This window comes from Lissotriton helveticus, assembly GCF_964261635.1.
Source record: "Lissotriton helveticus chromosome 1_1 unlocalized genomic scaffold, aLisHel1.1 SUPER_1_unloc_5, whole genome shotgun sequence".
NCBI classification, from domain to species: Eukaryota; Metazoa; Chordata; class Amphibia; order Caudata; family Salamandridae; genus Lissotriton; species Lissotriton helveticus.
Window position 1 is genome coordinate 2,196,355 of NW_027611692.1, and position 14,373 is coordinate 2,210,727.

The 14,373-nt window shown below is 46.4% G+C and overlaps 2 protein-coding genes across 2 annotated transcripts in view; one reads left to right on the forward strand and one right to left on the reverse strand.

Moving 5' to 3' along the window:
* The window catches only part of LOC144806139 (uncharacterized), a 355,769-nt gene that overhangs the window by 180,679 nt on the left and 160,717 nt on the right, over positions 1 to 14,373 (reverse strand). The window lies entirely within an intron of this gene.
* Positions 7,157 to 11,345, forward strand: LOC144806156 (uncharacterized). The gene is made up of 3 exons (XM_078672583.1): positions 7,157 to 7,322; positions 9,267 to 10,859; positions 11,260 to 11,345. The coding sequence occupies exons 1-3, from the start codon at positions 7,157 to 7,159 to the stop codon at positions 11,343 to 11,345; spliced, it is 1,845 nt and encodes a 614-aa protein (XP_078528709.1).

A 14,373-nucleotide genomic window follows, 5' to 3' on the forward strand; every position in this document is an offset into this window, starting at 1 on the left:
TCCTGTTCATTGGCTCCTGTCCAGATCCTGGCCCTGGTTTAACAATTCAACGTTAATTTTCAGTAGTGGAAGTCACAGTAGAAGGACTATGAGCAAGACCTGCTGTAGAGTTTTCGCTGTCCTAGGAAATATACCTGCGCTGATTGCAGTGTCCGATTTATTAAAAATTGCACACAGAGTACCCCTTAGAGGGCTCCCCTAAAATCTACCAATCCTTATTGTGGTCACCGACTGGCCTGAGCCAGCCACCACCAGAGTGTGTTGTGTCCTCATGGGGAGAGTGCCTGTGCACTTCGAGGTCGATAACGATGTCTTTCCTGGGTGGAGGTGCTCACACCTCCCCCTGGTCAGGAAGAGCCATCTGTGGCAAGGATTTTCAAAGGCCTTGCCGCCTTTGTAATGTGACCCCAGACACTACTGTTAGGTGGAGCAAGCGATCTTCCTGTCCTCACCCCCTTTTAGGCGCAAGGACAGGTGGGAAACCTTAGATACAACAGGAGAAATTTCAGTTCTTGGCGACCTAAGGGCACTGCAGCCTTCTCTGCTGGTGAAGATCTGTAGAGAACTATTGTCTTGGTCCCAGTCCTACTGGCCTGTCTGCATCCCTGGATGATCCAGAACCAAAAGGCAAGTCGTCTTGCAGCCCAGCGACCTCCAGAACCTTGGTTATGTTACTCACTCTATATTTGCAGACTTTGTGTTTTTGGTCTCATCACTCTCACTAATGTGCCCCTTATTTTCGGTGTCAACACCATCGATTGAGCACTTGTTTAATAAAAAGAGATTTACAAAGTACCTGTGTCTTGGCAAGATAAGCAGCGTGATGGTCATTTATTCAATCGAGTCTGTTGTTGAGCCCTGAGTTCAAGCTGCCCTTTAATGTAAACAGGGTCATTGATTTGGCAGTACCAGTATCTGTAGTTAAATTAGACAAAAATGAGTTCTAATTGCCAACTCTCTGACACCCTGAATGGCCTCAACCCAATCGCCATCGCCAAGCGTGCCTAGATCCCTCTCCCGCACAGCTCTCCAGGTCCCCAAGTGATCCAGAGAATTGTAGATCAACTTCCTATAGATGGTTGAGAATGCTTTTTCGGTCAGGAGATCAATTAGTAGCTGGTCCTCCAGTGGGGTGCATCAGGCAACTGCCCCCCTTCCCGGATGTGACTTTGCAGAGCGTGGCCACCTGCAAATGTCAGAACCGTTTTTAGTCACCTAATTTATACTTTTGTTGTAGGATCGTGAAGGACACAAGCACCTGTCCCCCCACACATCGCCCGGCCGCTCTAAGCTAATCAATCCCCATTTTGTGAAGCCCTGCAATCCTCCCACTGCACTTAAGAGATCACCATCATACAGTGGAGTAATTTCAGTCAGCTTACCTTCCCAGCCTAAATACTTGGTAGCCTCTCTCCACACCCTTACCACTGTTTGGCTACGAATAGGTAGGGTGCCCTCAAGCTTTCTTCGATAGAGCACCAGGTGGGGTAACCTCTCTTGCCCATGGACTATCTATCTACCCGGTAAGCAGGTTCCTCACGGTCCGCAAAAACCCAGTTGTTGACTGCCACCATCTGCGTGGCCCAGTAATACTTGTGAATGCTCCGGACCGCCAGTCCACCTTAATAAACTCCCCTCTGCAACTTACTCAGCGTGACGTGCCACCATCCCACAACAGGAGCCGAAGTTCTCAGACTACCTTTTGAAAAAAAATGTCTGGTGGGATCTTAAAGGAATTTTTTGCACAATGTACAGGAGACCCTGGAGGGTGATCACTTTAAATAGGGCCACCCAGCCCAGTAAGGAGAGGGGGAGCGCCCGCAAGTGTGGGGGATCCCAGCGAAGACTGTCTAATTTCGGGAGTGTGTTCCTGCCTGTGCTCTCTTGTAATGAACACAACCAAATATTTAAAGCTATGTAGTGCCCCCCGAACTGTGCACCTAGAGTGCAGCAGCAGGGTCCCTGCCACCAGCAGGAATATTAAGGACTTCTTCCAGTTGATATTATCTCCTGAATAATCTCCAAGTATGTGAAAAATGTGTAGGATTCGTTCACTAAGGAAGGCTGGCTATGTGTCATATAACAAAACGTCTTAGCAGACGGAGATTCTCACATCCCACTCCTGATCAACTGGAATACCCCATAAGAGAGGTCCTAGTGAACCCAAACATGTGTGAAGAGCATAGGAGACAAGGAACATCCCTGTCGGACGGCAAAGACTCGGTAGACTGTATTATTGACGCACATGCTCGCTAGAGGGGCCACATACAAGAGCTTAACAGCAGCGCCACTGGTTCAGCAAAGGAATCCCCTATTGCATGTGGTACCCCATTAAGGTGTTGGAGATTTAAGCGCCTTCCCTGGTGTGGCATAAAGCCAGATTGATCAGGATGAACCATTGTTGCAATTACTGTCCGCACGCAGATCGCCAGGGCCTACGCAAGGACCTTCGTCTCAAAATTAAGCAGGGAGAGAGGTCTATAAGACCCAAACTCAGTTGCTGGTTCATCCTTTTTTGGGATGACCACGACCTCAGACATTCTTTGGTGCTCCGGGAGACACCCTTATTTTCAGGCAATCTGAAACCTCCTCGGGAGGCACTCCCTGATTTTATCCATCATGCTTTTATATAATTCTAAGGGGGGCTCATTAGGCCCCATCGCTTGCCCTGTTTTCAAGGTTCCTATTGTCTTATATATTTAGTCTATTGTCAGGTCTTGGTCTGGTGCGTCTCGGTCCTCATTCGTTAGCATTGACAGGGTCAGTTCTTTCAGGAAGTCTCTCCCAGTATTTCCGTCCCCTTGTTGTCAGTGTCCTCCAGGATCCAGTTCCGTCCTTTGTCTTGTCTCTCTAACCATTTAAGCAACTCATTGGCTTTATCAACGACATCATAGAGACAATGCTGGGTAGCCAGCGCAAGACTGCACGCTATTTTCAATTAGTGCTCTTAATGTGTGCTGCTTCAGTTGATGGTGTAATCGGAGAGAAATTGATTCCCCACTTGCCAACCCAACCCACCAGGAAAGCACATTCCCTGTCCTTAACCTCGCACTTCAATTTACGTTCCTTCGACATTCACCCAATCAAGGCTTGTATCTGGCCGTGAATCACTGCCTTAAATTCACCCTATAGCACGCAAGCTGATTCAACAGGCCGCCCGTTCTCCTTAAAATAGAATTCTGCTCTATCTCTCATACGAGCTTTGTACGTCTTGTCTTTTAAATATCACGGATCAACCCTTGGTGGTAGGATGAAGTCCACAACCGGACCATCGAGTTGCACCTCCACCAGAGAATGGTCTGAGATTCCCCCTGCTATGTGCGTAGCAGCTCTAAAATCAACTTTATGGACAGTCTGGGTGAAAGGAAGGTGCAGGCATGCCAGACTACCATGTGCTGTAGACAGGTGTGTCCGGTTCTGATACCCTCTTCCCCTCTAGGGGCATTTAGGAGTACCATGAATATAGTTTAGGTGCAGTTCTGTCACTCCAGTCACCCCAATGTGTATATGCTCTGTCGTAAGCGTCTTGTCCTTCCACAGGATGAGTCAGTCTTGTCTGGGTCTCTTTCCTGTTTCCCGGCACTTGAATGGCACGCCCGAACATTTGAGAGAGCAGTGACCCACCAGCAGGCTTTTGTGGAGCGCTTTTGTCCTGGATGTAAGGCTGCATACAGTAGGACACCCACTCTGTCTTTTCTTTGCCTTTGCCTGAAGATCAGCAGTCCCAAGGTAGCAGTCACACCTGGCCTGTCAGTAAGTCCAGCCCCTCTGGAGGACCGACCGTCAGCAATTGAGCCCACACTATGGCCGGCTGGACCACAGGCGTAAGCTCAGACAGGGTGTTCGACACTTGGATAGTTGTAGTCCCTCATGGACCTCTGACACAGAGTAGTCAGAAATTCAGCAGCTAAAAGCCCAGCACATGCTCTCCAGGAATCTTGTAGATTCAGACCCTGTTGTGTTAGGAATTTGGCAAATGCAACCTTGAACACGCCGTTGGCAGCACACAATCGTCCAACTGGGCCTCAACAATCACTTTGTCGTAGAGTTTCATTTTCTTCCTTGAACTGTTGGTAGAGTCTTGGCGGGGCGGGAAATCCCTCAGACTAGCTGGTCCTGCTGGATGGCTTTCCGGCCCGCCCTACAGATAACGAGGATGTGTCAGACCTTGCTTCTTCCAGGACAGCCTTCTCCTCCCTTCCCTTTCTTACCAGACAGGCAGGCTTCTAGGCAGACTTCTAGGCTTTTCAGGACAGGTACACAGCTTCTCCATTAAGTAATTCAGCCTGCAGGTGATGTCCCCTCAACTTAGATAGGCTGACACCAGCCCTGGTGTCACAGCAGGCACCTGAGTACTTTGTAGTGCACTTTATTCCTTGGTATCAGAGGACTTTGAACTATGGTATAAAAGAGGGATAGATGGTCCCACTTGCATACACAACTGGCAGGCAGGAGATGCTGTTTACTCTGTCGCACTCTCACATTGCATTTATTCTACGCGCACCAACACCCTAAACACACACTTGATGTTAGCGCAAAGTCTGGGCACAGACATAGAAATGGAGCATTACATGGGTGTGTCAGTAGGAAGCCACTCCACTGACCATGATGCAAAGATCTCATCAGGCTATTGATCCTTACAACAGGGTGCATTGCCACCACCGCTGTAGCTGTTAAACCCATGACAGTCGTCTGCCTTAAATAAGGGCACACTTGGTGTGACCCTCCAGGTCACAGGACCGGTCCAAGACCCCTCATAGTCCCTTGTTAGAAGTTGCACAGTACTGGGGAGGCAGAAAAATCTAATGTAATTGTTTTGTGGTAGATTTATCGCAGTAATGTGTAATTACCAGTTTGACGCCATTGACTGGGGAGTTGCCACAAGGAACAGATTCTTCTGCCTGTTAAACCGCATGCCATTCATTATTTCATAATGTTTTTGGGCTTTTATTTACCACTTGATTTAAGCAGGTGGTATTTATATGCATGTGGTTGGTTGGGCGATGGGTGAAGCAGGGGAGGGAAGGGTAAAGAAATGTCCAACAAAGGGAAGAATTGTGTGTTTCCCCCAGTTTGTAAAAAAACAGCATAAGTCTTGGCTGCTTCTGCTGCACCCAGAGTCTTGTGCGTCTTTTCAGTCTAATTTTCCTGTCTGGACAAAAATGGTGTCCTGTTTTTCTGCACCCGGTACATCCAGGTGCAGAGAAACCTAACAAAGGTTAATCAAGTGGAATACAATGATCACTTGAAAGTACGCCTTAATTTCATTGCCCTTGATTCATACTCTGGACCATAGTTGAGGGATATGTCTAGGCATAGTCCTCGCAATACACAACAGATTTGCGTGCGGCAGAGGCCAAAACTGAAAAGTCAGGATACTAGATACAAGTAGGTGGTAACTCAGGGCAGGGGAAAAATGCCTGGTGTCCATGGAGGGGAAATTCCCGTCCCAGAAATCTAGATTAAAAATTAATTAATAGTATCCTTTTTTAAATATCTGTTTTGGTGCCTGTGCATATGACTTTAATTTCTGCCTTTGGGATTCAATGTTACAAGTCCATAGGGTACATGTATCCTTTGTGAGCTTAATAAAATGTTGAAAATTCTATAAATCCTCACTCCTACATCCAAGTACTCTCAGGCTACCACTCTACACTCGGCTCTGTCTGAAAAACAGCTCACATTTTCAAAATTCTGCAACTCTGCATTGATTTGGCTTGTAAATTATATTTTTGGAAATTTTCATGTATTAACTGTTTAATTTTAATATTATAGGTGATTGAAATTACTGACGAAGAAAGCAAGATTTAGCACCAGGCAACTGAAGTCAGTGCCATAAGAAGGATTATTTTGAAAAACTGAAGGACATCCAGCCTTCTACGTTTAAACAATTTCCAAAATCTAGGTGTGGCGAGGAAGTGGGAGCTGAGGAAAGTACTATACTGTAAGTGAAGTCTCTAATTTAGTATTTCATTAACCCAGAGCAAAGCCATATCTGTGCACAGAATAACGTTCATCTAAAACATCATGTAATTCCAGATAGGAAACACACATTGCATAAAAGAAAGTTATAACAAAAGGTTTCTTCTGCAGACCATCAAAGAAGAGACGCTGAGAGAAGACTCCGAAGCTGACACGTTAACAACCGAAAGATTGGAAAATTACCTTTGTTCAACAACCGTTTTTAACCAGTTACGCAAGCTTGAGACTATCTGCCTCTGGGTAGAAAACCATGACACACTCTGCTCACTCTTGCGAAAACCTTACAAATACACCACTTTATTGTGTTCATAACCATCTCAGATTGTTTCCTTTTTATTGTGTACTGTTCTGTAATTCTATGTAAATTGCCTCAACATTATCTGCTGTGCGTGAATGATATGTAAAACTGTTAAAGATAAAAATGGATTAAATGAGCACAGTTGCGCTATGGGTAATGTAAATACATCTTCGTCTTCAGAACTACAAATCTTTACCTTACACCAAACAAAGAAAGGGTAAAAGGAACTGATGTTCTGCAACTGGTGATCCACAATAGTACTGTGCATGTTCTAACACCCTCAGTTACTGCCATTACTTCAGTGCAAAAAGGTACTTCTCAGTTTAATCATTAAATATCAGACTAACACCTTATCACTGCATTGTTAAGAACCTATACAAATAGATTTGAGAAAAACTTCAGTCACAAAATAAGTTGCTGCCGGAGAGGCAATAACCTAAAGACTATTATCTGATAGAAACATTTCGACAGGTGTTACAGGGCTGCTTCAAGACATAGTTTGCTCAATTCAAGTGTTAAGAAGATTATACACAATTTCTTTTAGAGATAAATGCTGAACATTATCTAAACAAGCCTGACTCTAAAATCGGGTTCCCTCTTACCGTGGCATATAAGTAAGAGAAAACTAATCGCAGAGATATTAACACTAGGTATACACCTTATAAAAATACGGACTGTGAGACCAAATTCAGTGTTCAAAACCACCTCAATGAAGGCAAAATAACCTAATTTGGGGGAAAAAGTTACATGTGCCAAAAAAGACACAGCCATAAATCTTATCTCACAGAATTTGACAGAATGCATACTGGGGGAATCCACTCTCAGTGCAAAGTATGCCAAAAAAGTTTCAGGCGTAAATCTTATCTCACTGAGCATATGAGAATCCACACTGGGGAAAACCACTCTCCGTGCAAAGTATGCCAAAAAAGTTTCAGGCGTAAATCTTATCTCACTGAGCATATGAGAATCCACACTGGGGAAAAACCTTATCAGTGCTCTGAATGCCAGAAAAGTTTTAGTTTCAAAGCGACTCTAAATGAACATGCATTAGTTGCCAACAATTGGCGGATTTCTTTCACGGGAAAATCCTAAAAATCCTCGAGGCTATTCCCTCCGCAATTCTGGGTGAGGAACACGATCTCCCGCAACCGTCAACACCCTGCCGTCTTTCTTCATGGGGCCAAGTCACGACTGAAGAAGTAGAAGACACGTTAACATCCATAAAAAGCGGCTCTCCTAAGGATCCCGCCCCACTCCGAATTCTCAAAAAGGTAGCCTCCACGATCATCCCCCCCGTGACTCACCTGATTAACACCTCACTCCAAAAGGGAGTCGTACCCCCAAGCTGGAAGGCGGCGGTCGTGAAAGCTTTGTTAAAAAAACCCTCCCTCGACCCCGAAAACCTGGCAAACTATAGGCCCATCTCCCTACTCCCAGGAATCAGCAAGATTGCTGAAAAACTGGTGAATAGAAAACTTTCCCAGTTCCTGGAGGGCAATAACATACTAAAAAGCTCCCAGACGGGCTTTCGCCCAGGGCAGGGCACAGACATCGCCCTCCTAGCAGCGGTTGAAGAGGCCAGAACGCTATTGGACGGAGGAGGATCAGTGGCAGTGATCCTCCTCGACCTAAGCGCGGCCTTCGACACCGTCGACCACCGACTCCTTATCAAAAGACTCAAGGGAGCCGGTGTAGAGGGCTCCGCCTTAGCCTGGCTTACATCTTTCCTGGCTCAAAGGACCTACCAAATCTGGGAGAACAACGCCCGCTCCTCCGAAATTCCCCTCCAATGTGGCGTGCCTCAGGGCTCCTCCCTGAGCCCCACTTTATTTAATATCTATATGTCCACATTGGAGGAGGTCATCATTCCATTCGGAGTGAGTGTCGTCAGTTATGCTGACGACACACAACTGGTTGTGTCACTATCCCACCCCAAACAACAACCAGCAGATCTATTTAATTGCCTTGTGGAGGTCCATCACTGGATGAACACCTCTGCCCTAAAATTAAATGGGTCAAAAACGGAGGTTCTGCTCCTGGGCCCAAAAGGACTCACACTGTCCCCAAACATCTGGCCAGCCTGTCTGGGCCCTCCTCCAGAACCCAGAGAGGAAGTAAAGAGCCTGGGAGTGTGGCTTGACACCGACCTCTCGTTCAACGTGCAGGCAAAGAAAGTGGCCGGGACCTGCTTTGGTCTTTTGAAGTCATTGAGGAAAGTCCTGCCCATCCTGCCCCCCAACTCCCAAAAGTTGCTTATTCAAGGCCTAATAATCTCGAGGCTTGACTATAGCAACGTGATATACCTGGGCGCCCCAGAGATGACCCTGAATAAACTTCAAAGAATTCAGAATACCGCGGCCCGTATCCTCACGAATACCCCTGCCAGAGCGTCGGCCAAACCGGCCTTAAAACTCCTCCACTGGCTCCCCATAAGAGAGCGGGTCAAATTCAAGGCCCTGTGTCTGGCCCACAAACTACGACGAAATCAAGGCCCCCCTGCTCTCAAGAAATTCATCGCCCCTTACAAATCCTCAAGACCTCTCCGTTCTGACACCGAAAACCTCATTGTTGCCCCCAAATTCAAGAGAGCTCGATCGGGAGGAAGGCGTTTCTCAGTCCAGACTGCACGACTTTGGAACACTCTCCCCCGAGCCCTGCGTCTCGAACCTCAATACCTCCGGTTTAGGAAACAGCTCAAAACCCACCTCTTCCCACAGTGAATCACTCCTGGCCCTTATCTTGTTCCTTGTTCCGCCCTCCCCGTCCTCTTCCTTGTCCCTCCTTCCCTCTCCCCCTCCCTTGGTCCACTGTACTCAGGAGATAAGATTTTTTAGCGCTGGGATACCTCCGGGTGACTACGCGCTCTACAAAATAAATAAATAAATAAAATAAATAAATAAATAAACATTAACCCACTCTGGGGAAAAACCTTACCAGTGCGCTGAATGCCAAAAAAGATTCTGCCGTAAATCTAAACTCACTAAACATATGAGATCCCACTCTGGTGAAAAACCTTATCAGTGCGCTGAATGCCAGAAATGTTTCAGTGACAAAGGAGGACTCACTCTACATACAAGGACCCACACTGGGGAAAAACCTTATCAGTGCTCTGAATGCCAGGAAAGGTTTTGTAACAAACAAAGTCTTTCTCGACATGCATTAACCCACTCTGTGGAAAAACCTTATCAGTGCTCTGAATGCCAGAAATGTTACAGTGACCAAAGCAGTCTCACTCGGCATGTAAGAACCCACATTGGGGAAAAATCTTTTCAGTGCTCTGAATGCCAGAAATGTTTCAGTGACCAAAGCAGTCTCACTCGGCATATCAGAACCCACACTGGGTATAAACCTTTTCAGTGCTCTGAATGCCATAAATGTTTCAGTTACAAAATCAGACTCACTGAACATACAAGGACCCACACTGGGGAAAACCCTTATCAGTGCTCTGAATGCCCTAAACATTTCAAACTTAAATCACTTCTAACTACACATTTGAGATTCCACACTGGGGAAAAACCTTATCAGTGCTCTGAATGCCCAAAACATTTCAACCGTAAATCAACTCTAACTGCACATTTGAGATCCCACACTGGGGAAAAACCTTATCAGTGCTCTGAATGCCAGAAAAGGTTTAGTTTCAAATCGACTCTATATAAACATGCATTTACCCACTCTGTGGAAAAACCTTATCAGTGCTCTGAATGCCGGAAATGTTTCAGTACAAAAAGTAGTCTCACACTGCACAGAAGAATCCACACTGGGGAAAACCGTTATCAATGCTCTGAATGCCAGAAATGTTTCAGTGAAAAACACTTTCTCACAGTGCATATAAAAACCCACACAGGGGAACAACCTTATCAGTGCTCTGAATGTCAGAAATGTTTCATAAACAAATTCAGTTTCACTAAGCATATAAGAACCCACACTGGGGAAAAACCTTATCAGTGCTCTGAATGCCCAAAAGATTTCAGACTTAAATCACTTCTAACTGCACATGTGAGATTCCACACTGGGGAAAAACCTTATCAGTGCTCTGAATGCCAGAGATGTTTCAGTGAAAAAAACAGTCTCACTCAGCATATAAGAATCCATACTGGGGAAAAACCTTATCACTGCTCTGAATGCCACAAATGTTTCAGTGTAAAAAGCAATCTCATTCAGCATATAAGAACCCACACTGGGGAAAAACCTTATCAGTGCTCTGAATGCCACAAATGTTTCAGTGAAAAAATCAGTCTCATTCAGCATATAAGAATCCATACTCGGGAAAAACCTTATCAGTGCTCTGAATGCCACAAATGTTTCAGTGAAAAAATCAGTCTCATTCAGCATATAAGAATCCACACTGGGGAAAAACCTTATCAGTGCTCTGAATGCCACAAATGTTTCAGTGAAAAAATCAGTCTCATTCAGCATATAAGAATCCATACTCGGGAAAAACCTTATCAGTGCTCTGAATGCCACAAATGTTTCAGTGAAAAAATCAGTCTCACTCGGCATATAAGAATCCACACTGGGGAAAAACCTTATCAGTGCTCTGAATGCCTAAAATGTTTCAGCCAAAAATCTCATCTCACTGAACATGTGAGAATCCACACTAGAGAAAAAAAATTATCAGTGCTCTAAATGTCAGAAAAGATTCAGAGGTAGAGATGGTTACAAGCGCCATAAGAAAACACACCATTAAAATTATTCAGTGCTCCAAGTGCCAGAAAAGAATCAATTTTAAACGCAATCTCACTCTACATGAGCAGATGCACACAGGGGATAAAACATTACGAATGCGGTGAATGCCAGAAATTCCTATTTGATTGGCACAGCCTCACTAACCATAAGCGACTCCATACTGATGAAAAACCTTATGAGTGCTCTGAATGCCAGAAAAGCTGCAGAGAAAAACGCTATCTCACCATGAGAATCTCCACACTGGAGAAAATCCTTATGCCATAAAAGCTTGAATCTGAAAGACAGAGTTATGCTTCATGAGAGATCCCACTCTGGGGAAAAACATTATGAGTGCTCGAAATGCAAGCAAAGTTTTGGTCACAAATTACTTCTCACTTGACATGAGCGAACTCACACGGGGGAAAAATGCCTTATGTGTGTTCTGAATGTCAGATAAGGTTTAGTCTCGAATACAATGTCACTTCACAAGAGAGAATTCCCACTGGACTAAAGCCATATACAGGAGGGGAAAGCCAGAAACGTTTTACTCAGAAAGGAGATCTCACTAAACATGAGAAATGCATCCACACCAGGTGAAAAGTAAGGCGTATCTTGAGTTGCAGAAATGCTTCTAACAACCTGACTTTACATGAGAGAGCACATATTGTAGTTGCAATAGGATTCATCAAGAAACTCTTGCAGGATAACTTAGGCTGCCCGCATGCAACCTCCAAAGAAATTTCAGGCCTGGAATTATTTTTTAATTGCAACAAATCCACAATTTGAGTATCTGAAAGTTACAAAACTCTCAAGGTCTTTACTTAACACAGAGAAGTGTTAGTGCTTGAAAAAATCAACTAATTGCCATAAAAATCACAATATTAATGTCTTAAATTTTACTCCACCCAAAATGTTTCTACTCACCCTTGTTTCTTAACATATGACTGGTATCTATATTTTCATGGTAAGATTAAGCCTATGCGGAGTTCCTCAATGAAGAACTTCGCAAAGTGACAAAAAAACTCTGGCGGTCTACTCAGATTTCCGCAAGCATCGTAGTGCGTAAGGGTCATGCCGTTCGTGGTGATTTTGATCTCCTGTTGTTTGTCCCGCCCTGTAAAAATAATTGCGAAAGGCACCATGTGCAGCACAAGAGGGTGCAGCTGCTTCTACTCAAGCGGCAGCTTGGTCAATGCGAAGGAGGGTTTCTCTATGCGAGTGGTGTGACCGGCCACGACCACTTGCATTGAGAAATCCGACGACCCGCTTTGAGAAATCTCGCCAGGAGGTTGATTTTGCTCGCCAACTAGACCATGGCGAGCGCGAGCAAGGAAAAATCTTATCAGGAGGTGGATTTTCCTCGCTCCAGCACATAGCGTTGAAGAGTGTGAGCGTTGAAAAAAACTTGCTACGCTCCACGGAGCGGAGTTTTTAGGAACTATGTGAGCTCCGCGGAGTACGGAAAACTCTACCAGCGGAGTTCACCACCCAAAATGAGATAATATACAACAGCAGGAAAACATAACACACCAGTTACTTGCCTTCGATAACGCTCTTTCTGGTCGATACTCCTTTACCTGCAGATTTCTCACCTTGTAAATATTTCCCACACACCAGACTGGGTCCTTCAACTTTAAAGCAGAGTAGGAGACAACATGCAGCTCAGTGTCGCCGTCATTCTGCTACAGAAGTGACAAGCGGAGACTCAAAGAAGCACTTCCCAGGCGCACTAATAATAATAATAATAAGGGAAGTTTGTAGAGCGCCTGGTTACGCGCAACGGCGTGTCCCCGCGCTGTAGTGAGTGGAATCAACAGAGTCACAGCCACCAAGTCGGCCCGGCTTACTGCGTGTAGAGGTGAGTCTTTAACTTCTTCCTGAAGCCAAGTTCAGAGGGCTCCAGGCGAAGTTCCAGTGGTAGGGCATTCCAGCTTTTCGCGGCCAGATATCTAAAGGACCTACCCCCCATGCGTGCCTTTTTTATCCTGGGGACCTTCATTAGCCCTGTACAGGAGGAACGCAGAGCGCGCACAGGCGCATAACGGGTGACCAGGCCCTGGAGCGAAGCCGGTGCCTTACCGCACAAAATGCGGTGGCACGTACAGAGAGCCTTAAACTCAACCCTGCTCCTTACTGGGAGCCAGTGAAGGGCCTGGAGGGCTGCCTTAGACGCCGATCTTTTAGGAAGCTTCAAGACCAAGCGGGCCGCTGCATTTTGCAGCACCTGGAGGCGGTTAATGGCCTTTCCAGTGGCCCCCAGATAAAGCAAGTTGCCATAATCCAGGCGCGATGGGACGAGGGTGTGCACCAGCGTCCTTCGGGCTGCCGTAGGAAGAAGATCGATAACTTTCTGCAGCTTTTCAGGATGCCAAAGCATACCCCCACCACACGGCCTATCTGAGGTCCAAAAGACAGATCGGCGTCAAACCACACCCCAAGATTTTTCGCTTCCTGGCAGGGTGTGGGAGCATCCCCGAGACAGGGTGGCCACCACGCCGATGACCAAACAGACAGGCCCCCCCCACCACGAGCACCTCAGTCTTGCTGCCGTTTAACTTTAGGCAATTGGCGGACATCCAGGTAGCCAGCTCCTGCATGCAGGCTCTGAATCTGTCTGCCGCTAGACTGGGCGCGGGCGATAGGGAGATGACCAGCTGCGTGTCATCTGCATAGGCACTATGTGCAGGCCGTGGCTTTCGACGATGGACGCCACCGGGGAGACATATAGATTGAATAAGGTTGGGCTCAGGGACGAGCCCTGAGGCACGCCCTGGCCCAAACCAATCTCCCTCGAGTAGCAGTCTCCCTGTCGAACTTGAAAGCCTCTCCCTGTCAAAAAAGACTGGATCCATTCAAGCGCAGCCCCTGATATCCCTCCATCATTCGGACACTGTAGCAAGGTGGTATGAGCTACAGTGTTGAATGCTGCACTTAGGTCCAAAAGGATGAGAGCCATAGTCTGGCCCTCATCCACCCCCTGGCGTATGGTTTCCACCGCCATCAGTAGCGCCTATGCCTTCCTAATTAACCCATGATAAGCATGCCTCCCAGTTAAATATTCCTCCTTGACATGCGTGGCAAATGCCACCCGCCACTGCCTTTCAGGGCGCTTAAGTACGGCTTTAGCCACCCGAAGCTCATCACTATACCACGGGCCGTTTTTTGAGTACGGCAACCCAATTTTGCCAGGGAGAGTCGGGCAGTACAGTTTAGCGCCTCGGTAATGCGCATACTTAGGCTAGTGTTAGGTGTTTCCACATCATCCCCCCCTGGACTCCCCCCTCTAATAAGTGCCGCACTGAACTTAGCTTGGGAGAAAGTGGCCCATCTCCGCCTCGGGTGGTTCAAAGGAGCTGGCTCTGGTAATCTAACCCCTGGGATCCGTATGGTAAAAGGTACCAGGTGATGGTCCGACCAGGGAATAGGTA

Bases quoted from the DNA above. Each gene is read 5' to 3' on its own strand.
- LOC144806156 (XM_078672583.1), top strand. From the start codon at position 7,157: ATGAGAATCCACACTGGGGAAAACCACTCTCCGTGCAAAGTATGCCAA. The intron at 7,323-9,266 runs ATGCATTAGTTG...AACTCACTAAAC, and splicing joins CAAAGCGACTCTAAATGAAC to ATATGAGATCCCACTCTGGT. The intron at 10,860-11,259 runs AACATGTGAGAA...ACAGAGTTATGC, and splicing joins CCAAAAATCTCATCTCACTG to TTCATGAGAGATCCCACTCT.